General features: G+C 43.6%; 1 protein-coding gene across 1 annotated transcript in view; it reads left to right on the top strand.

Moving 5' to 3' along the window:
• The window catches only part of FAM117A (family with sequence similarity 117 member A), a 48899-nt gene extending 30233 nt beyond the window's left edge, over positions 1-18666 (top strand). Inside the window, exons 5-11 of the mRNA XM_025203742.1 lie at positions 8604-8770; positions 13060-13155; positions 13807-13920; positions 14289-14423; positions 15430-15646; positions 15957-16107; positions 16916-18666. Coding sequence (XP_025059527.1) covers positions 8604-8770; positions 13060-13155; positions 13807-13920; positions 14289-14423; positions 15430-15646; positions 15957-16107; positions 16916-17225 — 1190 coding nt within the window. The 3' untranslated portion in view covers positions 17226-18666. The remainder of the gene's footprint in view (positions 1-8603; positions 8771-13059; positions 13156-13806; positions 13921-14288; positions 14424-15429; positions 15647-15956; positions 16108-16915) is intronic.
• Positions 18667-18908: the final 242 nt, after the last annotated feature.

The raw sequence follows: 18908 nt of genomic DNA, 5'->3' as shown, positions 1-18908 counted from the left end.
CCTGACCTTATTGGCCTCCATTTCCTTCTCCCCAAATTAATAAAGCCACAAGGAAGGTTTTAGTAACATTATTTTGTAATTGCTTGCTTTGTACTTTTTGCACAGCTGTCTTGCTGTATCTGAAGTTTCTGCTCTTCTGCTTGCCCTGAAAAATTGATTCACCTGCTTCATGTCAGACCCCCAAAACATGCCCCAACCCCAGTAAGAATAACAAAAGTGACCAGTAATGGGAAAAATGAGGTTGCCCTTAAAACTGGATGTTATGAGTAAAAGGGAGGCCTGGAAGGTCTCATGCACGTTTTTGCTGCTTGTTTGTAACCCTAGAGTCTTGTTCAAATCTTGTTTATTTTGACTGAACCCACTTCTGAGAACCAGAGAATTGGATTGGGGCTTCATCAGCTTTTCAGTGAGGACTGAGAATTAACTTTGATCTTGAATCCTGTACTAGGAACTAGACTCTTATTAAATATTAACACGAAATAACCTACTGTTTTTAACAGGGACTACACATTGTTTCCTGTCTCCATTGCTTAGGTTTCACTTTCCTAGTGTGTGACATTGGTAAGCCTCTTAATTCTTTAGTTACCTGTAGTCTCCCAGGTAAAAACTGAGTAAATGAGACCTGAATGTTAAAAATCACTAGTGAAAGACTGCCGTGAAGCATCCATTTTGGGTGGTCTCTGTACAGTAGTCATGAAGAGAGGCTGACACCACTTGTCTGTTTTGGTAGCTCATCCTTCACTTACAAAGTGTAAAACTTGGTAGAAAAGCTATGCTTATGCTTTATGCATCTGGTTCAGATGAGCTTGCCTGGACTCTTTAGTGAAGTGGTGCCCTTGTGCCTAGCCAGGCCTGAGAAAATGCCTTTAACATCTTCCAACTTCAAATCTTTGGCTGAAATCCTCCAGCTTTTTATCATCTGAAAAAAACAAACAAACCCCATGCTTTAGATAATCATGATACAGATGAAAAGTTCAGTTTGCTTCCTCCTGTAACTGAGAGTTTAGCTTCAATTTGGATCCTAAATGGTTTTGAGGAGCTGCTCCTAAATGCACTCTTTGGACTCGGAGTTCAACAGAAAAAGCCCAAATTTTAATACCCCTTACTGAATAATTTCCTTCAATCACATCTGCAGATGGCTCTTCCACCCCCCACCACCCCCTCCTACCCGGGCAGCTCTCCCCAGCTGTACTCTAATACAGCCTGTAACCAGGGAAATTATTACAAAGCCTGGAATTTCTTTAATTTTGCTTTTGGGCCAGGTCTTAAAACTCCAGCCCACTTCAGCAATCCTTATAGGGCAAGCTGATTTTTTGGGTTGGGGGGGTCATGATCCAGCTCTCTCAGCTGGTGACTAGCCTTGTCAAACTCCTTGCTTGCATTAAGAAATGGGTGAAAGTAACTTTTTTCATATGATCAGCATCTAAGGGGCTGGGCTGCTCATTTCAATGTGAAATGGTAGCCTCACCTCCTGGGCTAGATGACTGGAAAGGCATTTGCAGGCTTTTATTTTATGGAGCTTGGGTTTTGAGGGTACTCTTCTGGGTGTCCTGAGCTGTGTACACAGAGCTTGTGCAAGAATCATGAGGGGCGCTGTGGTTTAACCACAGCTTCTGCCTGTTCACCGGAAGATGCAGTAGATTTCAGCTTTGAGGGTTGTGCAGTTTGTATAAATGTTTACTAAAATGGAACAAAGGGCTCTGAAATGTGGCTCTGGTATGTGTGCAAATTCACCCTGTTGATTTATCAATCTTAGAATTATAATGATTTTAATTTATAAAAATATTAGCAAAGGTGAAGAGGTGAAACATTTTTATTCTGTTCAGAGATTTTAGTTTGTGAGAACTTGATATCAAGAGGCACTGAAGGATTCAGGTGATTGTTGCAGACAAATGCTTAATGCTATTTGAGGGGTGGGGTGAGAGGGGGGTGGGAGATGAGGATAATCCAGGTGGATTGAAGGGAGATGACAAAATAGTGGTTTAACCTGTCTTTTTGAACTAGTCTCTTCAGCCCCTCACCCCTTTCCCACTCAGTTTGTTGTCTTGTTTACTTCCTCCCCCTCTTATTGCTTGTACATCTGTTATAACTTATGACTACCTGGATTCCTATGGACCTTACCTGCACTAATTTATTATTAGTGATTAATGGCTTTCCTTTCCCTAGGAAAAGGTCTGCTTCACTGCTTTTTCAGCTCTCAGAACAAAGAGATTTCCTGCTAGTTAATCACCTTCTTACCTGCCCTGATAAATCCTCTTCATCATGCCATAGGTCCTTTAATATTTAGTAGTTCATTATCTAGATAGGTCTGGGTGAGCACAAACCCAAATTGCCCAGCATACTCTTCTTATAACTATTCCTTCCATGTCTGGTGAAGGCTTTAAATCTCTTTACTTACCAAGGCCAGTCACTAGCTGTTTTCATGGAGAGAACTTGGCCTTCTCTGTGGGATATGTGAGTTTTTAATATTGGAGACTGCTGTGATCCCTTTACCGTAACCCATTGATTCTCAATCAGTATGCCACAGCACCCTAGGGTACCTTGAGATCATTTTGGAGGCTTCACAAGTGTGTGTCACTCAGTGTTAGTGATATTAGGTGACCAAACATGATTAACAAGATAAACCAAGAGATTTCAAATAGGATTTGATAGTGTTCACTACACTATGACAATGTGATCTTTGAGTTCTTTGCAACAGAAAGAATTGTTCTATTTTCTGTAATCAAAAAACATATGAAAACTAAGAGCTGTCATTTTTTTCCAAAGGGTGACTTGAGTCTAAAAATGTTGCCCTAGTTCAGTGTTTCTCAACCTTTTTCAGTATCCCTCTGAAAATGCCAGCTCTTAGTCAAAAAAAGAGTGAAAACTACAGAAAAATGGAACATTTTTTTCTGAGATCGCAAATTTCTATTTGAAATATCTGAGTTTGTTGTGAATTGTGTTTGCCAAATCTAACAGTTGCTAATATTGTGTTGCAATCCACAGCACCCTTGAAAGGATCTTGAGGTACCCCAGGCTGCAGCATCCTGGTTGAGAAACGCTGCCCTAGTGTCTTGACTTTCAGCTCCTGGCCCTATCCTAAGCTGTTATGAAATGCTTCAGCTTTCTAGAACTTTCTCCATTTTAAACTTGATGATTAATTTAACAAAAATGAAATAAATTACCAAGGGATTCACTAGCTATAACTTTGGGATTCCCAGAACAAAAGACCTGTTCACTGCATGGTACTAAATTGTTCTAGGGTCACTTGGATCCAAGGTATGGTCTGGCAGCAATTTTGAAAAAGGAATCTTTAATGTAGCATATCATGGTTTATCAGTGTATGGATGATGTTATATTAAAGCTCATGGGTGACAGGTTAGTGGTGGAGAACATATTGTCTTACAAATTTGCTATCACTTCTAGAATCCGGAAAAAGATAACAAAAGGAAGAGATGGGGAGGAAGGAAGGAAAGACGTTAATTTTTCCTCCCTTGTAATACAGTTAGATTCTGTTCTTATAATAGATGAAACTAGTAGAATTGATGGATGTTCCTATCAGCTCACGTCAAAATTTACTAGTACTGCAGTAGAACTCCAATGTAGTAATGGATTTTCCTTGTACCTGCTCAAAGCCTAAAAAGTATAAAACATTAAAATAAAAATGGAGAATAAACCTGTGCTGTTACAAAGTGGTGTATTCCTATTGGTGGCAAAGCCCTCCATCGCTCAGCTGATGCACTAAAGCTCTGAATTTGCCAAGAAATGGGAGATCAGTGTTTCCTTTCAATTTAAGAGGTTGTAAAACTGGCATCAGCTTGATTAGTTTATTATTAAAATATTAACACTGTTACTGCTGATCATTATACTAGAAATGTATAAATAAAGCATTTAGCTCAGTGGTCGTCTCTTGATGTTCTATAGGACTATCAGATACTTTACTGTCTTGGTATAATGCAAAAAGAAAAATGGCTTGCATTTGAAAGCTTGTCTGACTACACAGTAGGTTCAATAAAAGATATCACTGTAAGACATCTGTCTCGCAGGACCATCTTACACTGGTGTAATGAAGGCAGTGTAGAAATGATGTCAAATGAAGTGTCGCTGGATGTGACTTGTGGAGTCTGAGTTGCCTCTAAAGTGTGGTCCGCTGGCAGCCCTCCATTTATCTTGTTTTCTTCTTTTTATCTACTTATTTTCAATACAAAGTCTAGGCATACTTTACCTGGGAAGAAGTCTCTGCAGATTTTAGTTGGCTGCACCGAAAATCTCTTGAGCACACATCCCATTTGGACTGTAAACAGCACAGGATGGAGATGGAACTACGGTCTTGCTAAGGCCTGGCCTACCCAGCTTTTCAACTGGAATAACCATCTTGGTTAAGGATGTGATTTTTATTTACTATTTATTTATTTATTTATTATTATGACAGTACAGCTAGTGTAGCCATATTTGTAGTGGCAAAAGGTACCTTTTTGATTATGTGATTTTTTTTTTTTTATTTTTTTTTTCTTCATCTAGGAGTACTTCTATAAAACACCTTTTATTACATGTACTGCATTCCTGGTAGGTTGGCGTTACAACACTTTAATTTTACTGCTCTAGTTACAGCTGCAAAACTGTCTAGTGTAGACGTGGCCTCTAATAGATCACCATAAAAATGTAGGTGCTTGAGGAAGTGGAACTGTGAATTCAGCAAGAGGTAGTCTCAGATCCTCCTTCAGTGACCCAGCTTTGTGTTGTTTCACTGTGATGTGGAGGGGTCTTTCAGATGCAACTTGTAACCAGAGTCCTGTTGTGGTTTTCAAGTGATATTCCAGCTGGGTATTTGCATCTGTCTGCCTAAAATTCCTCCTGTGGCTTCAGCTGGATTGAGTAGTTGCTGTATGCAGCATGGAGCTGCTACACAGGTGTGTGAATTGATCTATTTATATGAAACTAGTAAAGCTTGCTGCCTGCTTTGGTATGAGGTGCTGTAGAAACTGGTTCTTGATCAGAGTTGCTTGGGCTCCATCTTGGTTTCAGTTAGCTAATGGATAATCTGTTGCTCACATGAGATCTTTTTAAGAGACATCAAACTACAGTAAATGGTCAGGCTCTTCTCTGAGGTATTTAATTGAGAAATAAGCTGAAATGCCTTAATATGCCTGAGTATTGCAGAACATAATTAAAACTTTCTCAGCCAGATATTGTGTTTAGAACAAATTCAGCCTTAACTTTTGACTTTTATTTATGCTTTAAGATAGATGTTTAAAGGGACATCCAATTTAAAAAAGAGCTGGTATTTCAAGAGATACTTGTATCTGAAGTATGTGTCCTTAAACATCACCCCCACCCCAATTTATATTTAACTGTCAGTGCAGCAAGGGAGAAACAGGGGGATTCGAAATGGACTCTTATACAAATGCAAAAGGTACTAGGAATCTTTTGATAATTTGTTTGTTGCCGTCTTAAATTTCACATGTATTTGGAAGTTCTCTCTTCATTAACTAAAGGGATATCAGCTTGAGTTGTACTCTAATGGCATTTGAGCAAGTTTATTCAAGATTCAGTCTTTCCTGTCCAGATACGAAAGATGAACCGCTTATTTTCTCTGCCTGCACTTCCTTGAAAAGCCAGATGAGCTGAGGCTTCAATGCTAATGTGAAAGGGAAGGACTAGCGCTGGAGTCCAAGCCTCTAGTGTTAAAACAGACTGGAAAAGTTCTTGCCATATTCTCAGATCAGATTATACCTGGAAAAGGGAACACAAAGGGCAGTGCAAAAGTTCTGGTGCAACTGCAAGAAACTCCCAAATGGTCCTCTGAGATACAGCGACAGTTCTGTTATCTTCAGCAGCTTTACTGGTGCACAAAAAGCAAAAGCACCAAAACCTGACACTTCTCAGCTGTGCAGTTAGCTTGGACCAAATCCAGAGCCTACAGCCAGGTGGCAAGGCTGCTCTGGCTTAATGCAGTAGGATGATAATAAAACTGTGCTGTAAACAGGACACTCCACCCTGCCCCAGCTTCTCGTGCACCCTCTTTGTCATGCCTGAAACATTATTTTACTGTCTACAGTCTTTTTTAGGCTTGTTCACTTTGACTGGAAGCAGGTCAATGCTTATCTAATCTATAGCTGTAGTCTATAAGGTATAAATCTACCCCTACCCTGCCATCTACTTGACTTTAGACTAACACGGCTAAACATCTCTTTCCTTGTACCTGACCAATCCACACCCTTCCCCCATCTTGGGTTTCTGTTGCTTGCAAATGAACCAGACTCTTCCATTACAGATTCTCTGGCAATGGCATTATCCACCTGAGACAAGGAATTGGGACATTGTTGCTTGCAGTGACAAAGACTCTTCTTCCTCAGGACTTTGGTATCTGTGCAACTTGCTGTGTACCACGTATACCAGTATTTAATGGGGAGACCATGTCCATGCCTATGCTCATTTCACATGTAGGCTGTTGAGGTCACATTAGGAAGGCAAAGGGCTGTTGCTTACCAGTAGCCTGTTTGCAGTTGGGTGTCATCAATCATGGATCCAAAGATAATGGCTAAAGTGAAAGAGGATGTTGGGTAGAATTGTACCTAGATTTTTTGGGTTCTCTTGGATATAATAATCTGTGAGGTGGTAGGTCATTCCATAATGGATTGCATTTTAGTTCTGCTAGAAATCTGTTCTAGCTAAAGCTGTGAGACTGTCTAGTGTAGACATGGTGTTTGATAGGTAGAAGAGGCAGCTGAAGCTGGACATAATTGAGATGCAGATAAGTCTGTAGAGCAGTGATGCAGTGGTCAGAAAGGAAAGCTGCTAACACTAGTGGGTTGTTCAACTGGAATTACGGTAGTGCTCCTCTAAGATTGGTAGAGGCTTGGAGCAGGGGTTATGTCTCCATGCAGCTGCAAGGCCAGTCACAGCAAGGCTTTGATCCTTCTAGTGCTCCTAAATGCTACTGTAGTATAAATAGTCTCTTCCAGCCCTCCCACTTGCCTCTGTGACAAAGTGGCTTTGAGTTTCCCCTGAGAAACAGAAACAAAGTTTCCATATAAATACTTTTTAGATGCTATTGGGATTAAGTTGATAGGTAATCTCTTTGGAAATGGCCTTAGTAAACATATGGCAGCTGTTCCTGACACTTGGAGTGTCACGTAGCAAGGGCTGCAAGGCTTTGTACCCCAAATCATTTGGTTAACAGAATGCATGTACAAACTTTAACGCTGATTTCTGAAGTGCTATGTAATTGTTCCTTACTCTGAGTCTGGTGGGTGGGGGGAAGGAGTGGTCTGTGTAAATGGTTTAGTGGAGAGCTGTCCAAGGCCTCATTGGCATTTTGCCAACAGACCATATGACTGTTTCTTATTTGCATGTTAATTTACATGTTTAATCAAAATTGGATACAGACACACCCTAATGCTGGCTGGAGTTGGCTTTTTGATAGAATAGAAAAAAATGCTCATTTGACTTTGAAAATAAAAGCCAGCATTCAATTTTGTCTTCACAGAGCAGTTACTGAAGGAAGGGGACTGTACTGTTCATTTTATACATGTGGAACACACCTAAGTTGTTTCGGAACAGGAATGTAATCTGCTTGGTTGGGAGTGTGTACATTTAATACCTCCTGTTCTGGCCCAGAGAAAAATCTGGCATTCTGTACTTTGTGCTGTTGGCATGAACAGAAGCAGGTCCTGTGTGCATTGTTAAGGATATAACCTGAACTGGTTTTATTTAAGGAAGCTTTCCTGTCCATCAGAGTTGTAGTTGTGCATGTACTGTTGTCTCAATATATGCAGAATGGTTGCCTAATGGACTAAACATAAAACAATTCTGCCAACAACTGTCTGTTACAATGAGCAAATTCCTTTTTTGTTCTAAAATGGGGATAGGCATGTACTAATCTCATTTACACTTGGGATTTTCCAGTGGAAGGGACTAAAATACTTCATGAATGTCAGGCCTCAGGATGGTCTGTGGACCTAGGTAAACCTTGCCCTTTATAGATGGGGAGACTGAGGCTTTGAGGCTTAAACTTGTATGACAACCTAGGTTTGCTGATCAAATGTGCACCAGCCAGTAGAAAGTATTGCTTTGTAGGCTCAATGAGACTGTACAATGCAACATTAGTGAAAGCATTAAAGGTCCAGGAATGTTGTGTGGTGATTACATTGAACTCTAAGTTTGAGTGGATAGTAAGTTACAAGAAACCACTCAATCACTGAAGTAAAAGGTGCTGTGCTGGAGAAGCAATCTTCCTGTGGGAAATATTAACGTGAAGTACTGTAGTACAGGGGGCAGTAGTGAATAAACTGCCCTTCCCTGCTCTTGCTGAGCCATGTAGCTAGTAACTGTGCTGACTCTTACAGCTGACTGAGTAACAGTTCTGACTGGTGTTGGGAAACAGCTGGTCAAAGCAGATGAGCTTCTGCCACCACAGAAGACTAATTAGGAACAATCGGGCTTCTTTTTCCTCTGGGAACTTCTTTATCCCTATCTGTACATTCTGGTTTCCTTTTTGTGTAATGCTCCTTGAAATGGGTTCTGTCTTGGCAGCACCATATCAAAATGAAGACATGGAAGAATGTAGCTATCCTGTTATAGGAGCTTCAATCTTTGTCTTTTTTTTTTTTTCCTCTTTCTAGCTAGCGTTCCATGTGCCACTGCTGTTGAAAAGACATGCCGCACCCGACCACCCAGAGTGAGGCGCACATCTTCTCTAGATACCATAGTTGGGTCATACCTTGTGGGACAGTGGCCACGGGATGCTGATGGAGCCTTTCCTTCCTGCATGAATGACAAAGCTACCCAGGTACAGAGGCTACCTTTGAAGAGTCTGGGATAGGAGGGGGTTATAAACTTCTGGATTAGGTAAATGCATACAGAAATAGGGAAAGTTCATGGCAAGCTCAGTCTGTTCAGCTGCAACTTTCTAGGAAGACAGTTGGCCCCCCCCTTTTGTTTCTCGGCCCCAGTTCGCTCCAATTTGGTGCAGTTAGAATTTCCTCATCCTTGTTTGGAGTCAAATGGCCTCTGGCTCTTCACTTCAGTATTGGCTCATTACAACTTTTATTGCTGGCTTGCAGCTCTGGCCAAATTCTTATATAACACTCACGGGCTCAGTGCCACACACAGTGAAAAGTCAAGGGTGCTCCCACAGAAGGACTTTCTCAGCACGAACACCACAGTGCTCTTCTAGAGAATGGAATGGCTCCAGACCTCGAGGAACTCTTAGCAACCTGTAAATATTACTGTGTGGCAGCAAATGCTGTTTCTTCATGTGCAGAGGTAGAAGAATTCGGGAGAAAAGCATCCATTCACTTACTCGGCCATTTCTTTAGCCCATTAAAACTGTCTAACTTGGTGTTAGCTCTTCAGCCATTTATTACTTACTGGGCTTTTTGCAGGAAATTCTCCACTGGGTTTTAAGTTCTATTGTTCTTTGCAAATGTATTCTAGCCTGTTGTCTCTGCTGCAACATGCCCATGCCCAGGAGTTCTGCTGGGATTGGAGAGTATGTTAACCCAAAAAGGAGGGCGTTCCTTTGCCTTGTGCTTTTAAGCGGGGAGATGAGTGCAGATTGCATTTTCAAGCAGGTGCGTACTAGTAAGGATGCTTCATCCCACAGCATTTAGGCCTCTGTCTGTTCTGTTTTAGTTCCTTTCTCTCATGGGGATCTAAGATCCTTGTATGTTTCTCTTGGGGCCACATCTGACCCTTTTGTCCAGTATCAATTTGACTAATATGATCTCTAAAGAGAATTATACCACATGGGTTAACGGTACCTTCCATGTTGACTGTGCTTGCACGCTATAAACCAGTGGTTCTCAACCTTTTTGGACTTGAGGCGCCCCTCACTGGACTTCTGTGGACTCATTGGACTTACCAGCACCCCTCAGTAACTTCTGTGAATTGTGGCACCCAATTTAAAAACCAAATATATATATTAGTGCTTACCTGGGGGGGAAATCGGCCTGGCAAGGACAAGTTCACACTTGCAGTTTATCTACTTATCTGCTTATTTCCTCACATCTCATAGCACCCTTTAGAGCAGTGGTTCTCAACCTTTTTTTGTACTAGGACCCATTTGTAAACATCAGTGGCCAGTCCCGACCCAGTGCCCTTACTCGCAACCCACTGCCCCCAGCCCTCCAGTGTGGGGCAGGGAGGTGGGTGTATGGAGGGCCCCGAGCAGCCCTGGAGAAGCCAGCATTTCTTACATTTATCTTCTTTAAAGGATAATCCATTTTTTAAGTTTGTTGATACATTTTTAAAGTTTACTTGTGACCCTTTCATATGTTCTTGTGATCCACTTTTGGGTCATGACCCACAGGCTGAGAAACGCTGCTTTAGAGGATCTAGTGGGGCCTCTGGGTTCCCTGGCACCCTGGTTGAGAATTACTGCTATAAACATTTATGAATTAAAATGACACCTTCACTGTTTCATAGGTAGGGAAACTGAGCAATAAATTAAGTGTCTTGCCTTGGATCAAGAGCTGAGCTCTCTGGCAGTCCTGAAAATAAAGCCCACATGTTCTTGCCTTTCACCTTATTCTGACTTCTGATGCATTGCAAGATTACTTGTTCTCCAAGTTGCCAGAGAAGACTTTCTTCATTGTTTTCAGGCACTGTGAAATTGCCCAGGGGACCTCCTTTGGTAGCCAGGGCATGTCTGCCTTCCTCCTGTACAACCATTGATCAGCTGTTGTGCAAAACGGTCTGCCTGCTTTAAGTGTTTAAACAAGAGGTCACAGTTGCAGGTGCTCAGTGTAGGAGTGAGGATGGCAGCAGTATGTGATTGGAGCTTGTGGTTTTATCTGTCTTGCTGTGCGAGTGTTTTGCCCCTACTTGCTCTGAGGAAGTGGTTTTGCCACAGTTGGTTTAAAAAAGTTCTGTAATTTCCTTCTGTGCTGATGGGCTTGCCCTAGAGAAGATAGGCACATGCATGCTCCATCTTCGGGCCTTCCCACTGCTGCCGGCTTCTGTTTTCTTCCTTTTTAGGCTCTGTTCTTCTGGTGCAAGCTTTAGAGCAGTGCTAAGGGTTCTGGTCTCAGCTGTCTTTTGAGCAATGGTGGGTATGGTAGCCTAGTGTTGAAAGCTCAACCAACTAAATTAGTGGGGAGTCTTTGTACTGGAAATCCAGCAGATAAGCAGAAAGCAGGTTCAGGTGCAGCTTTTGGCCTATGAACCCTCTAGATGTGCAGAGTTGAGGTCTAATGGTGTCTTGCAAATGACTTAGAATAAGTTGCCATTAAACTTCTACTTCAGCCTTGGTTTGTGAGCGTGCGTTCACAGGGTGACTACTGACTCTAAAACTGACTTGTACTAATCCTGGAATTGTGTTCCTGGCAGCTGCAATTTAAGGTACCCTATAAATTGGTCTGCTGTATTGACTCTGGGCTTGTTCAGCCTTGTGCCCATACAGCCCTGGTCTTTCTGCAGAGACAACCAACACAGTGGCATCCTGTAGACTTTTTGATTGGGTAGGGAGGGGAGATGCAATCCACTAGAATTTAGAGTGATGCTAAGTTTCATGGGAATCACCAAAAACCAAACAGTTTCAGTCATCCCAAAGGACAGTTTCTTCCACTAATTTGAGATGGCTGAAAGGATCAGACCTACTGGCATAATAAGCCTGCAGGGGGGACACTTTGCTTCAGAAACTCTTGGGAAAGCAACTGCCATCCCCACTTAAGTGACACCTGGGGAAAATGCTGTTGGTACTGCTGTTGTATTAAGTTGACCCTTCCTGAAACTGCAAACTTGTTTGTGGAGGGGAGTGGAATCAACCTGCTAAACTACCAGCAGTTGGTGTCCTGAGGGGTTTAGTTTTAGTGTCTGCTCTTCAGCAGAAAGTTGGAGCACTACCTGCAAGCCAGCTGTATCTAGTTACACAGCTTAATCTATCAGAATACTTTCCACCTTTCTCTTGCTTCCCTCAGCCAGAAGGACAAGACTTTTTTTTTTTTTAAAGCAGCTTTTTGGAAAGAGAAGATTCTGCAGTGTAAGTGACTCAAAGCTGTTTTAAAACAGCTGCTGTTTTTTTGCAGTGACCCCTCTGGAGAGGTCAGTTTGCTGTTTGGAGAACTTTTCTCAGGCCCTTGTACCTTTTGGCAGCTTGTCTGATGAGGACCAAAGAGGAAGTTAACATCATTCTATAGAAATGGTAGACTAGGGGGGTGACAAAGCAAAATGAGGAGTCTAGATGGGACTAGAAACCACTGCTGTATTTGAAAGCAAGGTACCTTGGGACTTCATTCTGATCCTGTTGTCTCATCTGAGAACTGAGATGGTTATATACTTTATCATGTGAAAGTTTTTTTGCTCTTTGCTTGACCCAAGATTGGCAATCCTTTTTGATTTCTACTGATAACTGAAAAAACTTCCCCTGGAACACGGATGGTACCATGGCATTTGAGGTTCTGTTTTCCTTTACTCAAGATTTGATCTGGTCAATGTATTAACTGCTACCAGTGCAAGATAATACGCAAGCTGAGTTTCAGGCTAGGTGAGCAATAAAAAAAAAAAACCCAACAGCATCACATTCAGCAGTTGATGCTACTGGCCAAGTTCTATTTCTGTTTGCATCTCTTCTGCTCCCAAGTTTAGCATCTTCTGGTGGCTGGTGGTATTATCAACTTCAGAACACAGAGGCTAGCAGTCGGTCTGGATCCAAACAAACAAAAGAAACTTATGTTACATTGCAAAATCTGAGACTGATAGAGGCAGAAGCATAATTTATCTTTAGAAAGGTTTATCAGTATTCTTACTCATCACTGCCTTATCTGAATATCTTATAAGATAAAGATACTGGTTTTACAGTGGCAGAGTCCCTGACTGGGAGAAGCATTTTAAGAACCACAAATTCAGACACGCATTATTTGGTCTGTGGTTTGTTTGCTTTCTGTTTTCTAATGCATTTTACTGGGCATAGTGCTGAGACCCCAAACCATTAATTCAGAGCATATCCAGAGAACCAAAGGGGAGACTGGAATAGTGTGGATAGACAGTAGTTCTTCACCCCTTCTTAGGGCTCTGCCTCATGTCTAAAAGACAGGAAATCTAGAGGGTGACACCCTAAATAATCTCTCTTGCCTTCAGACTCCAGTGTCCTGGCATGAAGTGGAAGTGGGGAAAGCCAGCTCCAGTACTCATAAGCGTTCTGCATCTTGGGGTAGCACAGATCACCGCAGAGAGGTAAAAACAGACCCCTCCCCACTACTTGGCAACTAACACAATTGCTTGGTATGTAGTGGGCCTGCTGTTTTGAGGAGGGGGGGAGACGGGGGAGAGGGAGCTGTTGAAATGGAGACACTAGACTTCTCTGTGCACCTCTTAGTTTGAGGACTGTGGAGTCTCAACCAGTGCTGTCATTTGAGAGAGATTTTTTTGCTGCAAGTCAACTTTGCTCTTCCCCTTGCACCACCCTTATTGGCTCAGCTGGAAGCAAATTTCCCAAGCTGGCTTCTGTTGTGAGGTTTCTCTGGAGGGTCTGTGCATCACTCAGAGTTTCCATATGTGTAACAGGAGCCTTTCAGTGTAGGCTCCACTGTGACCTGGTTCGAAGCTGTTATTGTGACTGGCAGATTAATAGCCCACGACTGCTGGGGAGGGAAAGCTGCCTACACCGTTCTAAAATGGAGGAGCCCATTACAAAGCCCTCAGAATTACTTCCTCCCTACACTTTGAGAAACAGGCAAGGTTTATTCAAGTTTGGTTAAAAATGGCCCTCTGTCTTGGAACTTCCTGTAGGGGAACAATAGGGAAGGTTGACCTTTTCTTTCTTTTTTATAGCTTGGTATGTTGTTTTCTTGTCTGGTTCTATATCAACTGAATTTTGTTTGCTAGATTGCTAAACTGAAGCAGCAACTCCAGCGAACTAAGCTAAATGGCAGAAATGGCAAAGAGAAAGAGCGGAGCTCCCCACTGCAGGGAGATCATGCTGTCCTTGGATCAGTCAGGGTATGTTCCATATCTCCTTTGCCTCCCTCCCAGCCTAGTTTTGCAATGTGCCCTCAATAAGCTAGGAGGAGTAGGCTCCAGTTTCTGCTGCTGAATTGATGATCTGTTGTCCATGTTGTGCTCTTAAGTTCTCATGTCTGATGTTTAAAAACTGTCGTCTTTGCTTGTCCCTGAATGTCTTGGTCAGCAACTGATGGGTTTAATGCAGTCTCCTGTCAAGGCTTTATCTAATCAGTTAGACTCCTTGAACATCCTTGGCTGAACAAACCTCAGAGTTGTAGGATAAGACTCAGCTGTGCTGGGAAAACTGCAGGAGTTTTTGTGTGGACACAATAGAGCTTAGGTTCTGTTTGACTTCCTTGTTACAGGACTCTCCCTCTGGATTCCTGCCTGCCTCTCGTGCTTTGAGGCTCAGCCCCTGCTTACATAGGAGCCTTGAAGGCTTAAACCAGGAGCTGGAGGAGGTGTTTGTGAAGGAACAAGGAGAGGAAGAGCTGCTGAGGGTGAGTGAAGCTACAAGGATCAATCACTAACCTGTTGGATGGTCTCTGAAATTTTTACTTCCTGTTTTGCCAGGGACGTTTCCATTATCTTCTTTCCTTCTTGGCTCCAATTCCACATAACTACTCTTTCCAAGCTACAATAGTGTCACGGAATCCTCCCTGAGTTGAGGCAAAAGACAGCTGCCTTTCCTTGCCAAATGCCTCTTCAAAAGCCACTTCTGGTGTGACACCTATAAGAAATCAGATAATTATGGCTTGAGGGTATGTGGGCAGAGAAGACTCAGTAGAACCCAGATGGTTCACAGTCTGCTTGGTTCACAATGGACTGCTGAAGTAAGAACAAGCAACTTGGCTGTTTGTTTTGGCTCTTACTTCAAAGGGCATTGCTTCTCCATTCTGCTAGAGCACTGGGTGGTCCCAGGCAGCTGTTCCCTGTGGCTATATATACAGGTTACCTTCCAACCCCTTGGTCAGTTTGCAAATCCTCATCTTTGCAAGGGGGTGAGGAACCTAGCCCTATGAGGAATCCTTGTTCTACTGTACTTTGCTTGCAGCTTTAAGGAGCTGTGTAATAGTCCCTTGCACTGCAAATGCAGATGACGTGTTCCTCCCATTTTTGCCACTAAGATTACATGTCCCCCTTCAGAGAGAGGGTCATATCTGGGTGTCCGAGATATGTTGCAAAAGGATGCCCCCATTGTAACTGCAGTATCCAGATACTACTGCACTTGCAGTTGAAATATTGCTTAAGATGTGCAGCACTAAACTGGCAGGGAAAGGGGAGTAACTTAAAAGCTAGTAGAGAATTGGCTGCACAGTCCAGTACCCTTCCTGAATTCTCAGTGGCTTCACAACCTGCCCATGCCTGGGTACAGTCCTAAAGTCTGTTACTAGGGAAAACAGGATTCCTTTGGTTGACTGAGCTCTAATGCTCTTAACTCTTTTGTTTGTGTGAAAGGGAACTGAGGTTGAGTCCTGTTCCAATGAATGTTTATTTTATTTCTAGATCTTGGAAGTTCCAGATGGCCATAGAGCCCCTGCCCCTCCCCAGAGAGGTGATGGAGACTTCTCTCTGACTCTGGAGCCCAGCAGTAGCAGCTGCAGCAGCCTTTCTCTTTCCCCCTCCCCTTCTGTGCCCATCCGACCTTCTCTACACACCCCTGCAAGAGTGGCTTCAGAAGAGCTTACTTCTGCAGTGGAAGAGCGACTGGTGGGCAGGAGTGGTAGCACACTAACTCCAGTGAATTCTCACAGGTCTTATTCCCTCTAGTTCATGTTTTGGATTGGGCTGCTGTGACTCTCTAGAAGCTCTAATAGCATCCTGCATATGTGCTGGGTTATACTGGAGCTTCAGTAGACTTGCATGCTTCTTTCTGCTGCATTTGGGGAGCCTTTGCATGAAACTGCTGGCTGGGAAGTGAAGGCAGTTCTACAGGCCATAAGTTTAGGACACCAGTGCAAGTGTGAACCCTATAGTGGTCTGGGGAAGCTTGTCATGTTTTGATTTGATATGGCTATGTTGGATCCTTCTAGCATCTTCTCAAAGTCTTCCTTCCCTCTTAGAGGATGGCAGCCCTTCACCAGTCCTGGCCTTTGCCTCATCTCCTCGACCCAACCACAGCTACATGTTTAAGCGGGAGCCACCTGAGGGATGTGAGAAAGTCCGGGCTTTTGAAGAAGCCTTGTAAGTGATGACTGGGACGGTGTGGGGAGCGGGTGCATTACACGAGCCTAGTACCAAGGCAGCATGCTGCAGTGGAACTGCTGCTAGTTGATGGCATGCCTTCCCCCAAAGTTGGGGGACTCTGCGCTCTCTCTCTCTCTCTCTCAATTTTAGAATTGACCAGGAGTGAGGATTGCAGATTTTCTTGGGCCCCCACAGAGAAGAGGCTTCTCTTCTGTGTCTGTGCAGAAGCAAAGCTGAGTGCTGCTAAAACATCAAGAACTTGTCTACAGAGATGTCTTAAAGGCTCTTTTGTCCTTTCCACCATATACCTAAGCACTGTGCTCACTTGGCCAGCACAACTTCTTGAACTGTGAGGGTGGCTGTGAGAGAAACCCAATCTGCATTCTCCAGCTGCTAGCAGAATGGGGTTCTTTACCATACCTCTGCTACTGGCCCACACTTCCTGTTCAGCCTGCCCCTCTGCTCCCAGTCTCTTGCCTGCTGCCTTTCTACAAGAAGTGAGGAAGGCTTGCCAGTGTAGGGGGCTGATTTGGATCTTATTCAAACAAGAGTCCTGATTTCTCAGCTGCCCATAGCTCTCAGTAACCATTGGCACAATGCTTCCTAGGTGGCTACTGAAAAAAAAACTGTTTCCCAGGGGTTCATAACAATGAAAATAGTCGCCTTTCAAAGGGTTGAGACAGGAGAATTTAAACTGGAACTCTGTCCTCTAAGGAGCCGGCATATTCTAAAGCTGCAATTGCCTTAGCAGCCGGGTGGTGTACCCATTCCTAATCTGGGTCTGTTGTTTCTCTCACTCCTTCAGGTCCCCCAGTCCCAATCAGAACTTTCTGCCCTCCTGTCCAGATAAGAACAAAGTCCACTTCAACCCAACAGGCTCTGCCTTTTGCCCAGTCAGTCTGGTGAAGCCTCTCTTTCCAAACATGGGTTTTCTGTTCAGAGGTTTCCCAGCTACTTCCAGTCCTGTGCCACAAGGTATGTTTCTTGGGTCACGGAAGGATTCTGCAGCAGATGGCTTTAGCGAGGCCTCTAAATCGCCTCCCCTGAACTTTGAACACTGGAAGCGCAATCAGACAGAAGAGAATGTCCTCTTTCACAGCTCCCTCATGGTCTGAAGCCTTTGGAAGACCTGGCACAACAAAGCATCTTTAGCTCCTCAATGCATCTTAACCTGTGGAGACTAGTGCCTTGAAGTTGGAACTTTTGAAGGCTAAAGGGGCAGCCCTGGGATGGAAAAACCACCGCAGGTGTTCTTGCTGCAATGGTGAAGACTGTAAAGTACAATGTGCCACAGGACTCTTCACCACTGGGTGGCTCATTTCTTGGAGCCCCCAATACTCAAGCACTTTCATTTCCTGTGTTGAAAGTAATTGTATCCTCTGTTTTGCTGTCAAAGCACAGCTGGAGCTCTGCTGCTGTGAACAGAATGGAAACTTGAGCTACCTGGCTCTGCCAATGAGGGTCCTTGCTGAAGGGATTTAGATGGCGCTTCCTAGCACTTTTCACCCTCTACAGCTGTCACCGGGACTCTTTGCCAAGGGGAGGGAGGTCTGCAGACTGGCTGCTTCTGGGGGAGACTGGAAGAGCTGGGCTTAAGCTGTCTCCAGCTGTCTGAATGTATCTGCACCCTCTAGAAGATGACTTGAGCCACTTACAGCCCCCATGCTTTGAGAGGGGTTTAGAAGTAATGAATTATAGATGGCCACTAGTGGCACTGTCTGACCCCTTGAAACAACCACACGGCTTTCAGGAGCATCTTGGAAAGCTGTGCTTCTACAGGGGTAGAGAATGCAGATGAACAGATAGATACCTGCCACTGCACCTTCAGGGTCCTGTATATGCAGAAGACCTGCACCCTGGAAAGCTTATTACATGATGGAGGGTGAACAAAGAGGGATTTGCTGCATGGTTTCCTTGTGGGTAGGTGAGGGCCTCCACCTTGTTTCAGGGAAGGGGTGATGGAAACCAAAATCAGAGCAGCATGCAAATATCTCCACTCTTGGAAGGTTGCTGCTAGTAGAGATGTTACAATGCTGCTTTCCAGATGAATGCCCTGGACAATCTGACTGATTCTGATTTTTGGAGGGAGGGGTGGGTGGGCCAGCTGGAGTTCAGAACAGTTTTTGTTTCACTGCAGAAAAACGTGCACAGGTATAAGATTATTGTAACTGCACCTGGGCAGGAGTCTGAGATCCAGCAATGCTTATCCCAGCACAAAGCCTTACAAGGTGAAACTAACATGGGGAACTTGGATTGCAATGCCTCTAGAAAACAAAAGTATTTTGATTTGTGTTCTGTTGCTAAGGCTCTGGGTTGTATTGAAGAAGCCTATTTTCTTGTATCTGATGTAGAAACTCTATTTTCTTCCAAAGACACTATTTTTGCAGCTGTTTGAAGTTTGTATTTTATGTATGTATTGCAGAGCTTAAAAGAGGAATGTTAGCCTTGGAGTTCTTCTTGTCTCTTGTTAGAGGGTTTTTTGTTTTTGTTGTTTTATTTTCTTTTTGCAGATCCTGGTATTGCCAGTGAGAAAATAAATATTCCAGGCATCCAGAATGCTTTCTCTCTCTCTCTCCTTCGTCCACTTCCAGGTTCGCTGCTGAGCACGCGCCGCCCCCCCCCCCCCCCCCCCCCCCGGGGGGTTGAGTAGTCACTAGAAACTAAAGCTTCTAAAGGCTTTAGCAGACGGCTGCTGCAGCCATGAGTAGGCCGGCTGGATAGCCTGCATCTCCTACTGTAATACTGTCTACCTTAGACCCACTGCTGTATGTACTGCAAAGGAAGTGGGTTAATACTGT

This window comes from Alligator sinensis, unplaced genomic scaffold, assembly GCF_000455745.1.
Source record: "Alligator sinensis unplaced genomic scaffold, ASM45574v1 scaffold520_1, whole genome shotgun sequence".
Classification (NCBI taxonomy): domain Eukaryota; kingdom Metazoa; phylum Chordata; order Crocodylia; family Alligatoridae; genus Alligator; species Alligator sinensis.
This window is presented reverse-complemented; position numbering and strand designations above follow the sequence as displayed.